The 19,449-nt window shown below is 32.0% G+C and overlaps 1 protein-coding gene across 3 annotated transcripts in view; it reads left to right on the top strand.

Moving 5' to 3' along the window:
* Positions 1-19,449, top strand: part of LOC142321362 (UDP-glucose 4-epimerase-like) — a 76,717-nt gene that overhangs the window by 34,511 nt on the left and 22,757 nt on the right. For 2 of the 3 annotated variants that reach the window (XM_075359385.1, XM_075359386.1), the window contains exons 2-3: positions 12,796-13,040; positions 14,833-14,946. In XM_075359385.1, the coding sequence (XP_075215500.1) occupies positions 12,801-13,040; positions 14,833-14,946 (354 nt within the window). In that variant the 5' untranslated portion in view covers positions 12,796-12,800. Of the gene's footprint in view, positions 1-12,795; positions 13,041-14,832; positions 14,947-19,449 lie in introns of those variants that run through there. The other variant, XM_075359387.1, reaches the window with a different exon arrangement.

The following is a 19,449-nucleotide window of genomic DNA, read 5'->3' as shown; positions in this document are numbered from 1 at the left end:
CTCTCTTGATCGAGTTCTATTCATTAATTATATATTTATAGGTGTTTAATAAACTTCTTTAAAAAAATTAATGGAGATTTCAAATTTGTTTATAAATCTTACTGCTTATTTGTTTATACTGCACAAACTTACTATGTGGCTACAGATAACAAAACACAATTAAGAGTTATGATCAGCCTTTATTTGATACTTTAGCAAATAGTTTTATTTGTTTTATTAATTATATATATTAATAAAAAAAAATTGAGTAAATTTATGAATTCATTTCAAAGCTTAGCTCAAAAATTTTAAACTTGTCAGCACTATTAAATATTTATTTTGCTTGGTGGCATTCCCATGTAAAGAATAATATCATCTTTGAGGCTCCTCAAAAAAGTCAGAATGAGTTTTCAAGATACAAAAATCATTGATCAAATCATTGTTTGGTACCCATAAGTATGAATCTATGAGATGATATTAGTAAATTAAAAATATTAACTTATCCTTGTATAATGTAATTATGAATGTGCAATTTTTGCTAGAAAGTACAGTCACTTATCTTTAAGAAACGACTACATCCACCTTTATCAAAGCAGACAACAAAATTGTTTTCGTGTAACTCAACAGAATATGTTGATTTACAAGCCCTTATTATACTTTTGATGAAATTTTTAATAAATTACTAAATAATTTAGATAATCTTCCTATGAATTTATTTGAAATACAACTAAAATATTTGCTTTTGAAAAACATTACTTACTTGTGTTGATTCATAAGTAATAATAATCCAAATTTTTTTAAAGTTCTTGAATTTTCTGGGTTCCATTTAATGAGTACTTAAATATGCGCTCAAATAATTTGTGTTATTTTCTGAATTGTGAATTATTTTGTAGTTATTTTTTATGTTTAGCGAATGCTATATTTACTTTAATTTTATTTCAAGGGTTTATTATAAATAATTTATATAGGCTTTAATAACATCTGATTTTTGTCTTGTAATTCATTTTGTATTATGTGATATCATTATGATCAAGATTTTACCACAATTCTCATTGATCTATCGTGGCAAATGCTGGGGTAATTCCTTCTAGGAAGATTTCATAAGAAAGAACCTGTTGTAATGGGCACCATGATTCAACTTCTGAAAAATTTTTACATATCTTCACGTTTCACAACCCTCAGACCCCAAAACCACCATCAAGTCAAAAGTTATATACATTTATATGTATATTTCACTTTCTTGTAGACACGATAACTGCTGTAATTTTGTGCCAATCACTTTCAAATTGTTCCTTAAAAATAACTTATCCCAAAATCTCAGTTGAGTTTGTCAAAATCGGACTATGGGGGTGGAAATGGGGGAGGTTTTTTTGAAAAAACAAAATATCGCTATAATTTCCTTATTAAGAAAATATCAAATTAGTTTAAACTTCTACTATTTTATTTTTTTGGAAAAGGGCCTAAAACTTATTTAAGTAAACTTTTTTGATATCACCAACCATTGGCCCAGGGGGGTGGAAAAAATTTGGTTTTGAAACAAAAAAATCATATCTCCCTTAATAGGCAAACTATTGAATTGGTTTAAGGTGGTCATTAGTCCTCTAAACATTAACTTTTTTTAATTTAGAAGTTTCTCTTAATGTTGACTTACCAGGTAGGAATAATATGTAATCCTTATCAGACGGTTAGGGGTAATAAACCCAGCTCATAAAAATATGATTTATATGTACTTTTGTAACTTGTTTTCTGAACCTAATGGTATTTTTCTCAAAATTACAGTAGTGTGCAAATTTATCTGAACACTGATGTTATTTAATAAAAAGTAACTTTATTTAGAAAAAAAATCATACCTATACAATTTGTGAACATCTAGTAATTATTTTTAATTATTTCACATTGACAGTTTGGCATTGATTCAACAGGTGTGCTACACATTGTTTTTGATTTCTTTATCATGAAACCATACCGATATTATTGTTTTAATGAGGTTAATTTTTATGGTGCAATTCATTTTTGAGAGTTGCTTTTTGTCTATTGCCCAAAGATTTTCATTTTGGTTTAAGTCTGGGGAATAGCCTGGCTGTGGGAACACTTAAATTTTTCTTTCTTTAAAAAGTTTTTCCACTTTTTTGGCAGTACGATATGGCGCCAAATTTAATCGGAATACTCAGTTGCCTTGTGGGAATTTGTTTTGAAGTTGTGTCACAACCCTTTCTTTAGAATCTTGGTATCTCCATCACTTTTCAACATATGATCTATTGAAAGTAATGAACAAGGTGGGAAACAACCCCAAAACTTTTTTCTGGGGATGTTCAACTGATTGTTGGATATGAGCAAGTGATGTATTTTCATCTGATACTTTTCTAATGTATGAAACCCTTTGCCCCTGAACATAAAAATGTGACATAGGAAAACAACATTTTTCCAGTCTTCTTTGGTCCAGATAGCATGTGCTTTAACTCACAAGAGCCTTTTTTTGCACATTGCTGGTGTTAAAAGCTACGTTTTAGATGGCCATTTTTTTTTTTTTTTAGTTATGAAAAATTCAGTTTTTGTTCAAGTAGCTAAAAATATTTTTGTTTAAGGTGCTTTAAACTACGTTTTATATACCCAAAATTTTAATTTTCTTAAAATTTAAATTTTTAATCAGTTTGCTTATTTCTGTACGCAAAATTGATAAAATATTTGCTACATTCTTGTTCATGGTGGTCAGCAGTGATATTAATTTAATTTTTAAACTTCTGTAACGATAAATTGAACCAGACTGAAATTCAGGTTTATCACAAACCTGAATTTAGGAATTTTTTAATTTAAATTTAAAGACAAAAGAGTTCAAGTAATTAACAAAGAAAAATAAAAATTTTAATTTGCAAAAATGTTGAAATGATGGATTTATTCATCTAAAAGATAAACAACTCAAGACTGCCACTTGGGTCCTGGGCAAGATTGTAAACTACCGTGAATTCCTTTGTTATCATTCATCCTTTTCCAATACACTTAATTTATTCTTCCTCATTATCAGTTCAGTGGATGTAAGTTTGACCCTTCTAGGTTTTCCATGCTGAGGGTCGCATCCTTATCTCAGCATGTTGTTGCTGAAAATTTGTATTAATTTACTATTATTATTTATTAATAATAATTTTTATTAGTAAAAAATTGGTACCTAATCAGTACCAATCTATACAAAGAAATGATAATAAAATTTTGGTCACATTAGACAGTAATCCCATCAGTGTTCCTATCTACACTTTTGTTTTATTAATCCTTATAATTTGTGATAATATAATGATGTTATAAGTAGTTTAAACAATATTTTGTCGTTATTTTAAATTTGAAACTTTTATAATGATAAAAAGAACTAATTTTGTAATTTTTTTTGTGTGATTTGAATGGTGTTTATTCATTTACCATATCGTTGTTATAAGTTTACATATTTCATGGTACGGAATTGTATTAAGACGTTGTCCTTTTTGGTGGATGTGTAGAATATCTCAAGGTTATTGTCAGTGTTGCTTTGGAGGACTTTTATCTATCCATTGTACTTCTGTTTAAAACTGCCCCTTTTAACTGATTTAGAACACTGTTCAGTTCTATATTCAGACTCAACATAGTCAACTTTCACTAATCGCTTCATAGATAAAAAATCACAAATCCATCAACATTGACAACAACCCTTTTATCTAGACAAGGACAGACATGCTGTTATACACTTGAACATTATAAAGTGTATAATCACACAAAATCACATGAGAATGAAATACTAAATAAAGAGATACGATTCAGATCAGACAAACTCTTTGACCATATTTTTTATATGTGTCTGCCTTTTTTAAAAAAACCTGCAGTAACATCACCTTATACTAATGTAAAAAACAGAATAATTGGAAAGAACACTGAAAACATTTTGAAGTAAGTTTACACAATTTTTTATTATAAAATCTGGTTCAATTTATCATTACAGAAGTTTAAAATTTAAATTAATAACATCGCTGACCATCATGAACAGGAACACAGTAAATATTTTGCCAGTTTTGGATACAAAAATAACGATTTAAAATCACCTGCAAAGAAATCTTTCAGAATAACAGGTATAAAGATATGCAAAAATTGCTAATATTTGGTAAATGTTTGAATATTTTTCACTATGGAAATCCTAATTGTGAATATTATCTTTTCTACTTAAAAATATTTAAATGTCTTATTTTTTTAATTCGTGTTTAAATATTATTAGCAGTTATATTATTTGTATGTACAACAAGGCTGTACTAGATTGTTAAGACAACCTTGCCTCAAGGCAGCTTTACTAGTTTAAACAATAAAAATTATTTCTGGACAAATAATTTTTATTGTTATGTATACGTATTATTTGCCTTATTTTCTTACCTGTTTTGACTATTATTTCTGAAATTAATTGTTTCATAAGTATAGTCAGGTTCAGTTGATTTCCACAATTTTGGTTTATTATGTTAAATACGAATGAAATTATTTAATAAATAATGTGAATTCAAAGTAATTTGAGGTGAAAAAAAATCTGCTCATATACTTTTTTTGTTGTCAGTGGTGAAATTGTTAAAAACTAAATTATTTATTAGTTGTAGTTATTGTAAAGTGATGCTTCTGTGCTATAAAATTTAATTTTATGTTAACATTTATAATATTCTACTTTTTTTAAATATATTTTTCTACTTTATATAATGGTATTTAATGTTGAAATCTCTCTAAAATTATTTATTTATTCTCAAAGCAACAAGTAGGCTAATGCTCAATTACAGACTTTGAATTTTTCATCATATGAAAAATGCAGAGTCTGGCCAGCAATAAAAACCAGAACCAGGGTGAAAGACCAGAAACAGCCGTGAAGGTCAGCATACTATTTTGATCAATTTGGGAAATAATTAAAGATTAATATACTTTAATTATGAACATTCATTTCTTCATAATTGTTAAATATAAATAATGTGCATGTTGCATTACTTTTTCCTTTTTTTTTCCTGTTTAGCCTCCGGTAACTACCGTTTTAGATAATACTTCAGAGGATGAATGAGGATGATATGTATGAGTATAAATGAAGTGTAGTCTTGTACATTCTCAGTTCGACCATTTCTGAGATGTGTGGTTAATTGAAACCCAACCACCAAAGAACACCGGTATCCACGATCTAGTATTCAAATCCATGTAAAAATAACTGGCTTTACTAGGACTTGAACGCTGTAACTCTCGACTTTCCAAATCAGCTGATTTGGGAAGACGCGTTAACCACTAGACCAACCCGGTGGGTTGTATGTTGCATTACTAGTAACATGTATGTTTACTATTAACTAGTAAACAATAAGCAACCCCTCCCTCCACAGCCCAATGAGAATGATATATATAACATGTAAATGAGGTGTAGTCTTGTACTCAGGCTGACCATTCTGGAGATGTGCGGTTAATTGAACCCCAACCTCCAAAGTACACTGGTATCCAATTTCTAGTATTCAAATTCATATAAAAACAACTATTTTACTTGGATTTTTGAACCTCAGAAAATTTGATTTTGAAAATCAGCTGACAAACAACTGATTTATGATGACGAGTTAACCAATAGACCAGTCTGGTGAGCTACCTTCTCCTCATTAGTAGTTCTGAGAAGAGGACTTGCCTTAATTCCATTAAATGTATAAAAAAAGAAATTTCATGTGATAAGTGTACCTAAATATATAGTTCTCTCCCTCCCAAAAATAGTAAGATTAATAAACAAGGTTTTTGAATGCAATAATTTTCTTCTTTTTTTAAATACCTCATTATTCCTAATAGTTCATAATTACTAGAGAAATATTTTGATAGAATTTACTGACTTCAATGCCTAGTTTAGATGAAAAATTAAAAAGAAAAATCCATCCATATCAGGCGTGTTCTGCTGGAACGTGGCCTCCACCTTGTGTAATTTCTGCAAATTAGTTGCCTGGGAAGAAATGGGTTGATCCAAATCATAAAAGTTCTCTAATTACTGGTAGACTCATGAGAGATCATAATAATTTTTGGTAACATAGTTCAAATAACTGAATCTATAACATTTATATATTTTATTATTTCTTCACTATATTTTTAGTAGATTTAGATTTTATGAAGAACAGGCCTTGTTCTATACACCTCAGCCTAAAAAAAAAAAATTATTTGCACACTCCGTGTACTGAATTTTTCCAACTCAGTACTGCTGGATAACTGAATCCAGAAAATAACATTTTCCTAATAATGATGAGTCATTAAAACAGCAAAAAATTTTTAATTAGAACAGATTCAACACGTATGGTAAGGCATTATCACCTAAGCTATCAAAATTGTAAAATTCTTTGGGTTTTTGAAAGAAAAAAAAATTTTTAATAAGAAAATTTACCGTACCTTTTGTAATAAAAGTTAAAAATTATTTTCACCCTAATACCATCATCAAGTAAAACTAAGGTAGACTTGCCTCTTAATTCCTCCTAAACAAAACCCCAATTAAGGAGTAAAAAAACTATTCCCTTCCTGTCAGTTGAGACAGTAAAAGGTAGAAATTTATTTTTATTGTTGTATCATCTTGAACATGTTTTTCATATATTTTATTAAGAAAGATGAGATAGCTGAAATGACAGACAAGAATGTTAAGACACTTACAAAAACTTAAACCAGAGATCAGCTAATCTTGAAACTACGTCTAACCACCGTACCAATCTTACACTTAAACAGACTGTAGCAGCCTTACACTTGTACAGTAAGCCAGATTGATATTCATTAAGGGTTACACACAGATCTCTCAATTTGCATCTTGATCAAATTGTAAAGATATTTATAAATGCAGTCTGACTTTTTTAACATTTGAATATCAATTAATAAATTAATATATAGTTTGATGATTAATATGACCAAATGTTTTTATTAATTTCTTAAAATTCTAAGAAAAGATTTGATTGAAATTTATCTTAAAAAAATACATGTTGATTAACCTCATTAGTAAAACATTATCAGATTTTTTTTACTGGAGTTTTAACCAGGATTGTACAGTGTACTGTACAGACAGTTTTTGATAGCTTTGTCTATTACAATAACAGACTGTGTTTATACAGTATTCTGTACACTGTTCTCTATAATTTTTAAATTTCCACCACACTACAGCTACAGGTTTGCAACTGCACCTGTGGAAATTCTCAGCATCGTCAACAACCTTGATTTACACTCATTTTGACATGGTTCCAAAAAAAAAAAATTGATATATATTATTACTTTACTTTATATTGGTATATGTAATAATGTACACAGTAAATTAAAATATTTAATAACATACACATATGTTTTAAAAGCAAAATAATCGCTAAAAATATTTTTATTACCTTTCAAATTTTGCTGTATAGTATACTATACAATTCTTTGTAATGATTAATACACACTTGTTAAGTATTTTTCCATAATATATATTTGTTTTGAAGTGAGGTTATGCGTACTTGTGTCTTCATTGAGTCATGCTTAGAATTTGTTTCTAGATTTTCATTACTTTAATCATGTTTAAAATAAAATGTCGCGAAATATAGTTTAAAATATTTTATCTGTGCTAAACGATGGAAATCTCTGTAAAGTTGAAGTTTTAAGTGACGATGAAGATGTAATGAATGACATTGTTACCTTACTATACCAGTCTTGAACGAAGTTTGTGAATCTAATGAGCTTTTACCAGATGAGTTGAGATGAGATGAGCTTTTACTTGATGAAATTGCTAAACAGTTGTTTCAACTGGAGAATGGAAAATCTACTATTAACATAGAGTGTGAACCACAAAAAATTTTAAAGTATAATCAACCAAATTTAGGCCTAAATGACGACCAAAAACGTGGTACTGAAGTATTATTTACTGAAATTATTACCGATTAAAAGAATATAAAATGGGGAACAAATTTTTTACAACTTTTATTCTCCCCTGAATTTACAGATATGTCTGAAAGTTACTTAAAAGTAAACTTCCTTTTTTAGTAAATATGTACCTTGCTCTATTGTAGAGCAAGTTATCGAGTTGACCAATATGTATGCAATACAGAACAATACTGTACACTATAGAAATTGTGATGCTGCAGAATTGAAATTCTTATAAGCCTCTATTAGCGTTATTATATTAGGTACATAACATATTTCCAGAGTGGAACTTTGCTGGGATCCACGCATTAAAATTGGGCTTTTTCAAGATTCATGAATGTCAAAAGAAAAATTCTTCAAATTAAGAAATAATCTGCACTTTGTTAATAACTTAGAACATCATCCAGTGTGGCATAGAACAAACTGTTCTACTGAAGGAAATGAATCAAATATTCGTGCTGCTGCTACTGATCATCAAACTATTGACGTATTTCATTAAGTTTCACCTTTTTAAAATAAAATAAATGAACATTGTAAACAATTAGTAATAGAAAAATCTGTTTGTGTTGATGAGCAGATAATTCTTTTTACTGGAAATATGTGTTAAACAGTATGTTATGGGAAAGCCCTTACCCTGGGAGATAAAAAATGTCATATTTTGTGGTAAGAGTGGTCTTCCCCACAATTTCATTTTATACCAAGGTAGAACAACAGAACATGCTGATAGTGAATTAAACAATTTGTATTGGGGGCTTCTGTTGCATTAGAGCTCAGTAAAAGTTAGTAGATCAGATCACTGTCCCTCCTTTGACATTTACTCTACGAATTACCACTTGCTACAGATTTTAAAGTCTCGACTGATCTTTTCTTAAGGCACAGCTAGAGTAAATAATTTTTCAAAACCTCCATTTACTGATGACAGTAGTTTTTAAAAAATATAAAAGAGTTGGTCTGCCAAGATAATTATGTAATCATGACCAAATGGTTAGATAATAGGACTGTTGTTCTTGCTTTCAATTTTATGGGTGTTGGTGAGAATGATAGTCTAAGAAAGTGGGATAAATCTGGCAAATCTTCAGTAAGTTTATCTTGCCTACAAGTAGTAAAGGAGTACAATAGTGCTACGGGAGGAGTTGACTTGCTCAATCATTTTGTTAATTTGTATCATACAAATCTTCGTTCCAAAAAATGGACATTACACGTAATATTTCACGCCATTGACATGACAATATGCAATTCATGGATCGAATATAAAATTGCGTGCAATCAATTTAATACACCAAAAAAAAGATATACTGGATTTACTTTATTTTAGATTGTACCTAGCAGAAGAATTTAAGTTGGCAAGTCAGTGCAGTTAAGAAAACAGGGAAGAGTTGGAGAGCTTCATGAAATCAACCTTTAACAGTTGGAGAGCTTCATGAAATAAAAAAAAAATCAAGAAATACTTATGAATCAAGTCCAATTGTTGAAGTGAAATATGATAATGTCGATCACATGCCAATACATGATGATAATAAAGAACTAACTAGGTGTAAAAGAAATGGCTGAGGTAAATATAGGTCGCATTTTTATTTTCAAATAGGTATAAAGTTCATTTGTGCCTTAATAAAAAATGCAATTGTTTTCTTTATTTCATGAAAAAAACTAAAAATGGACTTAATTTAATTCTCTTTGCATTAAAGAATTATTATATAATTCTTTTTAGAATGTTAAATTTAATTTTATTGTTTTAGTTGTAAGTTTAATTATTTCTGTTGTTTCTAAAAATTTATTAACACCTGTATTGTTTGACTAAAAATGTACAATATAATACATTGAGTATTTTTTCAATTTGAAGAAGGTAATGGTTCAAAAACTGTCTTTATGTCATAATAAGAGCATACATAATGTAAAAAAAAAATTAAAATTAAAATATTTTTTTGTACCAATAAATTTTGCCTCTAAGGGTTATTAAATTTTCATGTACAGTATAGTGTACAGTTTCTCTAAGGAGGTTAAAAATGAAATAAATATAGTTCAAAAGAGAATATTGATTTTGCAAAAGTTATAACATTTAGAATATTTTTTATGATTTTTACTTTCTTGTCTAGCACTATAGCTTTAGAAGGGAAAGTATTGTAATCTGCCCAATTTGAGCATATGCAGTTTTCACCAGATCTTGACTTTTTGACACCTAAGGAACCTAAAAAACCAGATAGAAATTTTACGAATGGTTGTCTGTATGTTTGTGTTCAGTGTCGCACCCCTTATATCTTCATAACTACTGGCCTATTTTGACCAAAACCTGGAAGATGTTGATGATTTTGGACCATTTTGACCATGATTTTCTGAATAATTTTTTTATACCTTAACAGAGGATTTAAATTTTGGTCAGATTATTTTTCTCTTTATGGGGCATTTATGCCATTAAATTTTCAATTTAAAATTTCAAGGGTGGGCTGTAGAGTAAGGTCAAGATTTTTTTTCAGTATCTCAAGATTTTTCCTAATCTTGAGATACGTCTTTTTTTTCTTAGGCACATTTGTTAATTAAAAAATAATACAAAAAGAAAACTTTTACACAATCGTTCCCCCGCCCCAAAAAATGCTCAAAATAAACTAGCAAAATAAACTGTACCCCTTCACTCCACGAGGAGTGCTAGTGTAGCAATGACATACAGCTGTTGTAATCATCTGCAATGTTGTGACGTCACTGAGTGGTAGAGGTTTGACTTCACTGAGTTGTTTAGTTTGTAAATTCCGTAAGCCATTACTAATCTAGAAAATCTCTTCTCAGAAATTAAATTTTAGATTCTATCTTCAGTTACTTTATGATTACCATTTTTTTATTTTATTTTGATTGTTATTTGGTTTATCGTGCGCATTCACATAATTATCATGGTGACTGGTATTGTAGACCCAGGATACAATAAATACCCTACAAGCAGAATATCAACAACTCGAAAAATGTTGTGTGTATCAAAATGTGTTTTAAATTCTTTGGTAAACAACACCTTAGTAAGAAAATGGACTATTTATGAACAAGAGGGAGCAGCTTCAATTGGGTGACGCTTGTAAAAATAATGATCTATTGTAATTAATATGTGTTAGGTATTTTTAAAATTCCGTGTAACATAAGTTTGATCCAGGGCTTAGACCAAATTAGTCTTGAGAGTTTTATTAAAAACAGACGGGAATAATATATAGACTTACTTTCATTTTTTATATATGGGTTATCAATCTTGTTCACTATTACTAATAAAATATTGGAGCAGCATAAAGGGTTTTCAAAAAAATATTAAGTCAGAATAGATTATAATTATCTGTTTACAAACATGTTATGTTGTAATTTATTATTAATAGTGAATGTTTGATAAGCCTTGAATATTTATGCATGCATTAGGTTTTTTACCACGTGAAATGCTATTTTCATTTTAACTGTTTACATTTATATTTTGCATGTACATTAATAATTAATTAGTTTAACATAATCAAGGTAATAAATGAAAGTCACTGAAGTAAAACATTGAAAGTATTGTATATCATTAAAATTGACAAAATTTATACCTTTACATTTCAAACTGCCTGTAATCCAATCTAATCAAAACAAAACCATGCTTACCAACAAGAAAAAATAGTGATATTATTTGGCATAGATTTTTTAGAATTTATAAGTCATTAATTTAATAACGTGAAAATTAATAAGTATTCACATTTTAATGAAAATTCTTTGCTTATATTGTATTAAAAGAAGTTTTCATTTTACTTTCCTGAGTGTGGAGCTGTATAGCATATTAATATGAGGGAAAGTCTGCTAATATGCTCAAATTTTGAATGTCTGTATCTTTGCAGATCTTGATGTTTCACGACCCCCTCTAACCAAAAAACACACTTCTACAATTGAAAAATTCCATAAGGATATATGTATGTTACCCTCTTTTTTGCTTGATATCTTCAGAATGGATGGGACAAGGATTTAGTTTATGGAGTATTGATTGATCTCTTAATTTTACATAAAAAAACTTACAACTTTTTTGTTATTTCTGGACAAAAAAAAATCACATTCTTGTATTAATTAATTCCATTTTATTTGTATGTCTTTTTTATAAATATATTTGGACAATTTAAGGAGATGATAATAAACCTAATTTTTATGTTTGTTTTTTTCATTATTTATCGTTTTCCTTGATGTTTACATATTAGCTGACTTTTATGAAATTTTGTGTGATGACTTCAGTGATATTATTTAATTTTGGTTATAACGGGTTAAAAGTGTACAGTCACTAAGGGTCCCATGTCTCAAAGTATTTCTTAAAAATCAAATAATTTCTGTACATAATTCAATGTCTCTTAGGAGATTTATGCAATTCCATCAGCAGAAAACAGGTCCAGTGTCTATTAATCCTAATTAATATTTGTAACTCTTAATTGGTAATGTAGAGTGAAGTTTTTACTTGCTAGAGGGGCTTAACTTTTCCAGCATCACTGGGAAAGTTTTCCATCTCTATCTGATTTTTGATTAACAAAATGAAATAAGTATGTTTATTTTACAAGAGAAAGTGATAAAGAAATTAATTTTAAAATAGTTTATCAAGTACAAAGATTTAATGAAGTAGGATTATTAAATTATACTCTATGAATCTGTGTTCTAACTTAAAAACATGAAATGGGGAAATTCATTATTTCATATGAAAAAAATAGATTATTTTTTGTTGTTTGTATGTTGATGATATTTCTATCACTTCTTTTTTAGAAACTCTTCTGATATGGTATTTTGTGTGCCACAACTTTTTTTTTATTGTTTACATGCTCATAGAATATAATTACTGAAGCTTCTACAGGCATATTTATGTCTCATTCCCAAACTTGAAGTAGTTTAACTCATCAACATATTTATTGTATATTTTCATTTCAGATTGGTATGTATGATTTAGAATGTGTTACTGATTTTTTTTTGTATTATCTGTTTCAGGTGAAATGGCGAAATGGGAGAATGTTTTTGTGTCAGGTGGTGCAGGATATATAGGAAGTCATTGTATTGTAGAATTATTAAATGCAGGTTACAATGTGATTGCTGTTGATAATTTTGCTAATTCAGTTAATGGAAATGGTGAAGCACCTAGTTTAAAAAGAGTTGAACAAATAACTGGTAAACCTGTAACTTTTTATCAGTGTGATTTACTTGATAAAGCTGCTCTTGAAGATGTTTTTAGTAAGGTATTTTTTTTTTTTTTGTAAGTTTGTATTAATATATCAAAATGTCATTTGTTTTCTACACCTATTTAATAGGCAGCCTTCAAAAATATGTTATGCATATGAATTTTAGGAAAATGTTTAATTTTAATTTCTTTTAAGTTTACTTTTATTAGTAATGTATCTTATATCAGTTTTAATGTCATCAGCTTTTTTTGGTGATCAATAATTTGAAGAAAAAAACGACAATCAAGATTGAAAAAATGGCTTAAGAAAGAAAAACTGGTGTAGACTCTACTAGAAATGAACTACAGAATGCAGTAAACATCTAATAATTCAATAAACAACTAATAATACTGTGTATATTTCAAAACTTGCTGCATTTATCTTATATGTTGCATTATAACTGAAATAAAAATTGGTTTGGTTAGATATTTCCACATTCTGCACAATTCCTGGGGTAGGCGAATTGTTTCTTTAGGAACAAATGTGAGCGAATTTGTGTGAAAGTCAGTAACTAAGGCACATAATTTTTTTTTCATGTACTTAGGAAGAAATTTACTTGAATATTTCTATTTTTCACCAAAATCTCCACCTGTCCATAGATTACATTAAATTTTCTCTTTCGCAGTACCCCCAAAACCTTCTTCTGAAAGTCTTTGAGCTGTTACCTTAACCGCAATTATACTTCTTGTTCATCATCTTTATAATTTGCAAAATTTTTACTGCCAAAATGTAGCTGACCAGGTGAAGTTTACTCAGATGTAAGTCAGGACTGGAAAACAGATATTGAAGTTTTCACCTTTATTCATCAATTTTCTTCTGGTTTCATCGAGCTACATGAGGTCTGGCATTGTAGTAATGAAGAAATACTCCTTTAATAGTAGCCCTGGATGTTTTCTTCAAATTGTAATCAGGATCATCAAGTGCACTTCATAGTACATTTAGCACTTCCATTATGCTTGTGGATATAGGCTTTCAGCACTTAAGAATTCGCACACAGATAAATGTAACCATACTAGCTGAGAATGATTGTAACCTTAATTTCTTACATTAAGGTAATGTCGAATATTTCTATTTTATCAAATCACACTTTGGTTAGTAATGATACTTGTGAATCATTTCTGTTAAGCATGCCTTCTTCAACATACTGAGTGATGTTATAAGTATAGGCCTATTCAGTTCATTCTGTGTTCCTTAGTTAGTTTTCTTGGACTCTCTGGCAGCACACTTTTTAGAGAATTATTATGCTGTATGTTAAGCCATGAAAGCACACTATTGAAATGGCTATTCTATTTATTTTTGTGTGCTTACCAGTTTAAATCATTCCTTCTGCTTGCAAAAATGTTGATTCTATTGTAATCTAAAGGGACTACTTTGTTAGTGTTTTTCTACAACTTTTGAGTGCCCCTGAGAGAATTTATTAATCCAGATGTAAACTACTTTATGTGATGAGCACTTCTACCATAAGCAGGAACAATTTCTTTGCAGGAAATCCTGTCATACAAAATTTGCCTCTTTTTAATACATACTACCTTAGCATAATTGTAATTTTTAAAATCAGCTGTGGATATGTTTTTACCTGGTGAATGCTTATTGGATATCATCAAGTTGGATTGTGCTACAGCTTGCCACCTTTAAAAACTTAGTAGTGTATAAATTCCAATATATTCCAAATTAAATGATAAGCTAATACAATATTATTATATTGTTTCAATGTATACATTTGCTTTATTCTTCCTAATTAGAAATTTGATATCATTGTTATTTTCTTATGTTAACATTATCATACTAATAATCTATGATTTTGTTATAGCACAAGATTAGTTGTGTAATTCATTTTGCTGCAATGAAAGCTGTTGGAGAATCTATGCAAGTACCTCTTCTGTATTACAAAAACAATCTTATTGGAACAATAAATCTTTTAGAAGTAAGCCTTTTTTTAAACTTATTAGAATTTAGTTAAGTCTGTTAATAAATAATATAATATATGTGTATTATTTCATTGTTTAAAAAATTTAATTTGCAACAGACATTCACCCAGTTAGTGACTTTATTAAGGGGTAATGAAAACTGTCATAAGACAATGAACAAATTTTGTTAAGAACAAAATTCATCTGTATCATGTTCAACATGTACATAAATGTGTGCTCAAACTAATTTTCAATAGCATCTTCTAAATTGCAAAGTTTGTTTTTTAGTAATACTTCTACATTTAATGTATTAACCTTAACATTATGTCATGTGATGTATTTAAATAATTAATATAGTCTTTAAACTCACGTATTTTTTATCTTATATTTTCTTTTTATACAGAGTGTAAAAAAGCAGTATTAAAGTTATTTAATACTTCTGAACTTTGACTTATAATAATAAATCACAAATAAAATGAATGAGTAACACTTATAGATTTCCCTACAAATGATCAATGTGAGCACCTTGCATCACATGGCATACATGCAATGGATAACAGAGTTCATCCCATACTTTAACCAGCACATCTGTCAATAAAGGAAGCAACAGCTGCTTCAATCCTGTGCTTCAAATCACATATATCAGCAGGTAGCAGGGGAACACTCAGAAGTTCCTTTATAAAACCACAAAGGAAAAATCACACAGGGCCAGATCAGGTGACCTTCGAGGCCACCACAAACAAGAACAAGCTCTATCACTGATCTGTGCTGACCCATCCAATGTTTGGGAAAAATGTCATTCAATGAAATCTGTTCAGACATATTCCAGTGAGGAGGAGGCGTACAGTTTATGCTCCTCCTTACCAAATAAAATTCTCTGGTCCATCTTGCAATTTTGAAACACATATGCATGCATTTCCTTAAAGCATTCCACATTGTCATCACTGGCATTGTTAGTTCGCGGCTGACATTTCTAATAGATTTTTTAGGACTGTGCTGAAAAGATTCCCTGAGACATTCAACATTTTCTTCAGACACCTTTGGTCATCCCATATTTTTGCCTTTACACAGTGTTTGGTCATTTCAAACTGATTATGCCATCTATGGAGGATGGCATAATTAGTGCTATTGTCACTTGGAGGATCACAATTAAACTTTCTACAGAATGCATGTTGACTGTAACTACTGGTTCACATTTAGCAAACTGCAAAACACAGAAGGCATTCTGTTCCAGAATCACAATCTTTGCTGCTGGCGCTGGCAAGCAGAAAGATAGCGTCTCAATCTATGACCATGCATGCAACTAGAACTGGTTTTTTGCTCTTTGAATCTAGACTTAAATCAACACTGTACATCTCATCCAAGAAATACAGAGTGAACATAAGTTATTCAGCACAATTGGGGATTAATAAAACATGAAGGAAGCATTTTTTCCCAAAAATTAGTGTAGGTACTAGAGTTACTGATGATCTTGAATGAACATGCCACCGAGATATAATGACAAGATGGATTGTCAGTTAGCAATGGCTACTGTGCAGGAGAAAGCAATGTGCATATTTTGGTTTCATGAAAGCAAATAAAGCATTATTACTGTTAAGACATTTTCATTTAAAGTACAGTCATGATCCTCCTAATAAATACTCTAAACATTGGTATCAGCAGTTTAAGGATACAGGGAGTGTAGTATACAAAAAACATGATGGTAGACCTGCCATCTCCAAGAAAGTTGTGGCTCAACTAAGAGGAACTTCAGAGAAGCCCAGGTAAATAGACTTATGCGAGTTCATAACTGGGAATATTGCAATTGACAAATGTGAAGGCTCTTTTTTATCCTCCCACCTCCCTGGAACTGCTCTACAGAGCATTGCTTTGGAAAGGGGAGAGCAACACTGTCAGGTGCCAGTATGCGGAGTGCTGGCTACCACACTGTGCCAGGACAACTCCCACATGCTCAGGGGGCCTTGTAGCTCTCAGTCACAGGACTCCTCTGGCATGTTATTCCCTGAGGGACTCTTCACAGGTGTGTAACTTGTCTAATACCTTCTTGACAAATTTTTCTACTGCCCTCTATTCACTGACACCCTTTAACATGATGTCCTGTGTATCCTCGAGATGGAACATGTCTTCCAGGAGCATCCAGCATCTCCTCATGCTCACCACCAACCCACAGGCAGCAAAAGTGGATATGATATGGAGACTCCTCTCCGTCACAGTCAGGGCATAGATCCGTATAATCTAGGCCAAATCTATGAAGGTATGACCTGTAATCTCCATGGCTTGTCAGGAACTGTGTTAAACTGTATCCCAGTGAGCCATGTTTTCTCCTGTAGCAACTCTTAATGTCACCAATAAGGTGATGGGTCCAGCGGCCCTTTGTCCCCTGGTCCCAGTGCACCTGCCAGACCTCACGTACCTCCTCTTCAATTTGCAATGATAGGAGTTTTTTGTGCCCGTGTGGCAAAGGTCGCTGTTCCCAGAGCCTCGTCCTTCACTGTATGACTAGATCTATTGGCATGACCTCCAAGGACCTTAGTCGCCTCCTTTGAGACGGTCCGGAACACTGCTATAATTTTGAAGCAGCATTTTCTATGTACCACCTCAAGCTTCCCTTTATATTTTGTGTATTTTGTCACGTCCGTCCATAGCTCGGCCCCATAAAGCATGGTGGAATATGTGACTCTGGCCAATAATCTCTTGTGATAATGAGTCGGTCCTCCAGTGTTTGGTAGAAGGGCAACAATTAATCTCATCATCCTCTCTGATTTGTTAGTAGTTTCTATGGTACAAATGCCAAATTTCATTCTGGAATCATTCCATATTCCTAAATGTTTTATTGCTGGCCTTGCATCAATCCTTCATTCTCCCGCGTTAGTTTCAGTTTCGGTCTCCTCCTTACCCTGGAGATTGCAACCACCTCAGTCTTGTCTGGAGCGAGTGACAACCCCGCCCCCATCATCCATGTATTTATCGCCACATATGCTTCACTTATGTTCCCAGTGGCGTCTCGCTGAGTGGTAGCTTTCACCACCAGTGTGAGGTCGTCCGCATTCCCTACTACGGTTACACCATGTGGAGGGGGTACTTGGAATACCCCATCATATATCAGGTCCAAAGGGTCAGCCAAGGACCAATCACTGGGGCACACCTTTGCGCAGGCTTTGTTCAGCCAATACCCCCTATACGTTCCACTCGATCCTGCGTGCCGCAAGGTAAGATCTGATGATTCATCATAAGTACGTGGGTACCCTGTGATTTTCCAGTGCCTCCATTATAGCGACATGAGAAATGCAGTTAAATGAAACAACCAGTTTGGGCTCGGCCCCTAGCTGGAGGCATATTGGATTGCTTGGCATTTCTCTCGCCACCTCACTATTCGGTCGCCCTAAAGCATAAGACTGAATGTCTGTGCTACAAACAGCTACTGAGCCTTGAATCAGTTTAGCAATCAGTCCTAACTAGCTCCTAGAGATAACCTATAGGTGTGGTGCCATACCCACTCACTTCCGTTTCCCACCGCCCGCTTGTCATATATCACTAAAATGGATAGGTGCATCCCATCAACTACCAAAACATATTTGACTATCAATAATTAAATTTATTTCGTCAAAGACAGCAATTCGCTGCCACGTCTAGACGCTGAATGCCAGATAGTATCTGCCCACCATTAAAGCACTTGGAGTCTTAAATTGGTTGGTAGCCAGCCATATCTCTTGGTTAGCTTCCTACAGCAACGTGTTAGGAGTCTTTTCCCTTAGGTAAACTACTAATGTTGGTTGAACAAAGCAACCGCATCAAGGAACTCCCACACAGTCTGAGAAGTGGCTCTCGCCACATTGACTCGCTGCTTGTGAATAGCCAATTTTTCCCTTGACCTCTAAATTCCAGGGTAGCCTGAGTTCTGCCCCCCCCCGCCACCAAAGAGCTGGGCAGTCGAACATCATGTGTTTGTTCGACTGAACCTAACCTGCAGACGCCCAGCTCATCAGCTGCCAGGCGGAACTGAAACAAATATTAGTTGCTCTTAAAAACGAACGAGAGGCATACCATCCCCCAGATTCTGTATAAATCTATACAAGGACCATTCCTTAGTCGTGGTGTGCCATTCTTGCTGCCATGCTTCCATTGCGAGTCTGTAAATCCTCTTCCGCAGGCGGGAGATGGGCTACTGTTCAAAATTTAGAACCAGTGCATTGAGATCACCGTTCTGCTTCGGTACAGACCCGGCTTGAAACCGCATCCCAAATACCTTGGCCTGCCTGCCTCTTTGCAATCTCCACATGGTCGCCCGAACTTTCACCACTAAATCGATTGGGAGAGCCTTTCCAATACAGTGGTAGCATTGTAGTAGTTGTTTTAAAAACACCAGTGCATACAATTAATGCTCTGCGCTGGGCACTCCTTAAATTTTGAATAAGTGCTCGATTTCTTTCCAACCTATGCGCCCAAACAGACGTCACATAAGAGTTCATTCTTCCGAAGACACCTCGGCTTTCTTGATGGCATGAATGTAGTCACTACGG

This window comes from Lycorma delicatula, chromosome 3 (assembly GCF_047948215.1).
Source record: "Lycorma delicatula isolate Av1 chromosome 3, ASM4794821v1, whole genome shotgun sequence".
NCBI classification, from domain to species: Eukaryota; Metazoa; Arthropoda; class Insecta; order Hemiptera; family Fulgoridae; genus Lycorma; species Lycorma delicatula.
Note: the sequence above shows the minus strand (reverse complement) of the source record. Positions and strands in the feature narration are given on the sequence as shown.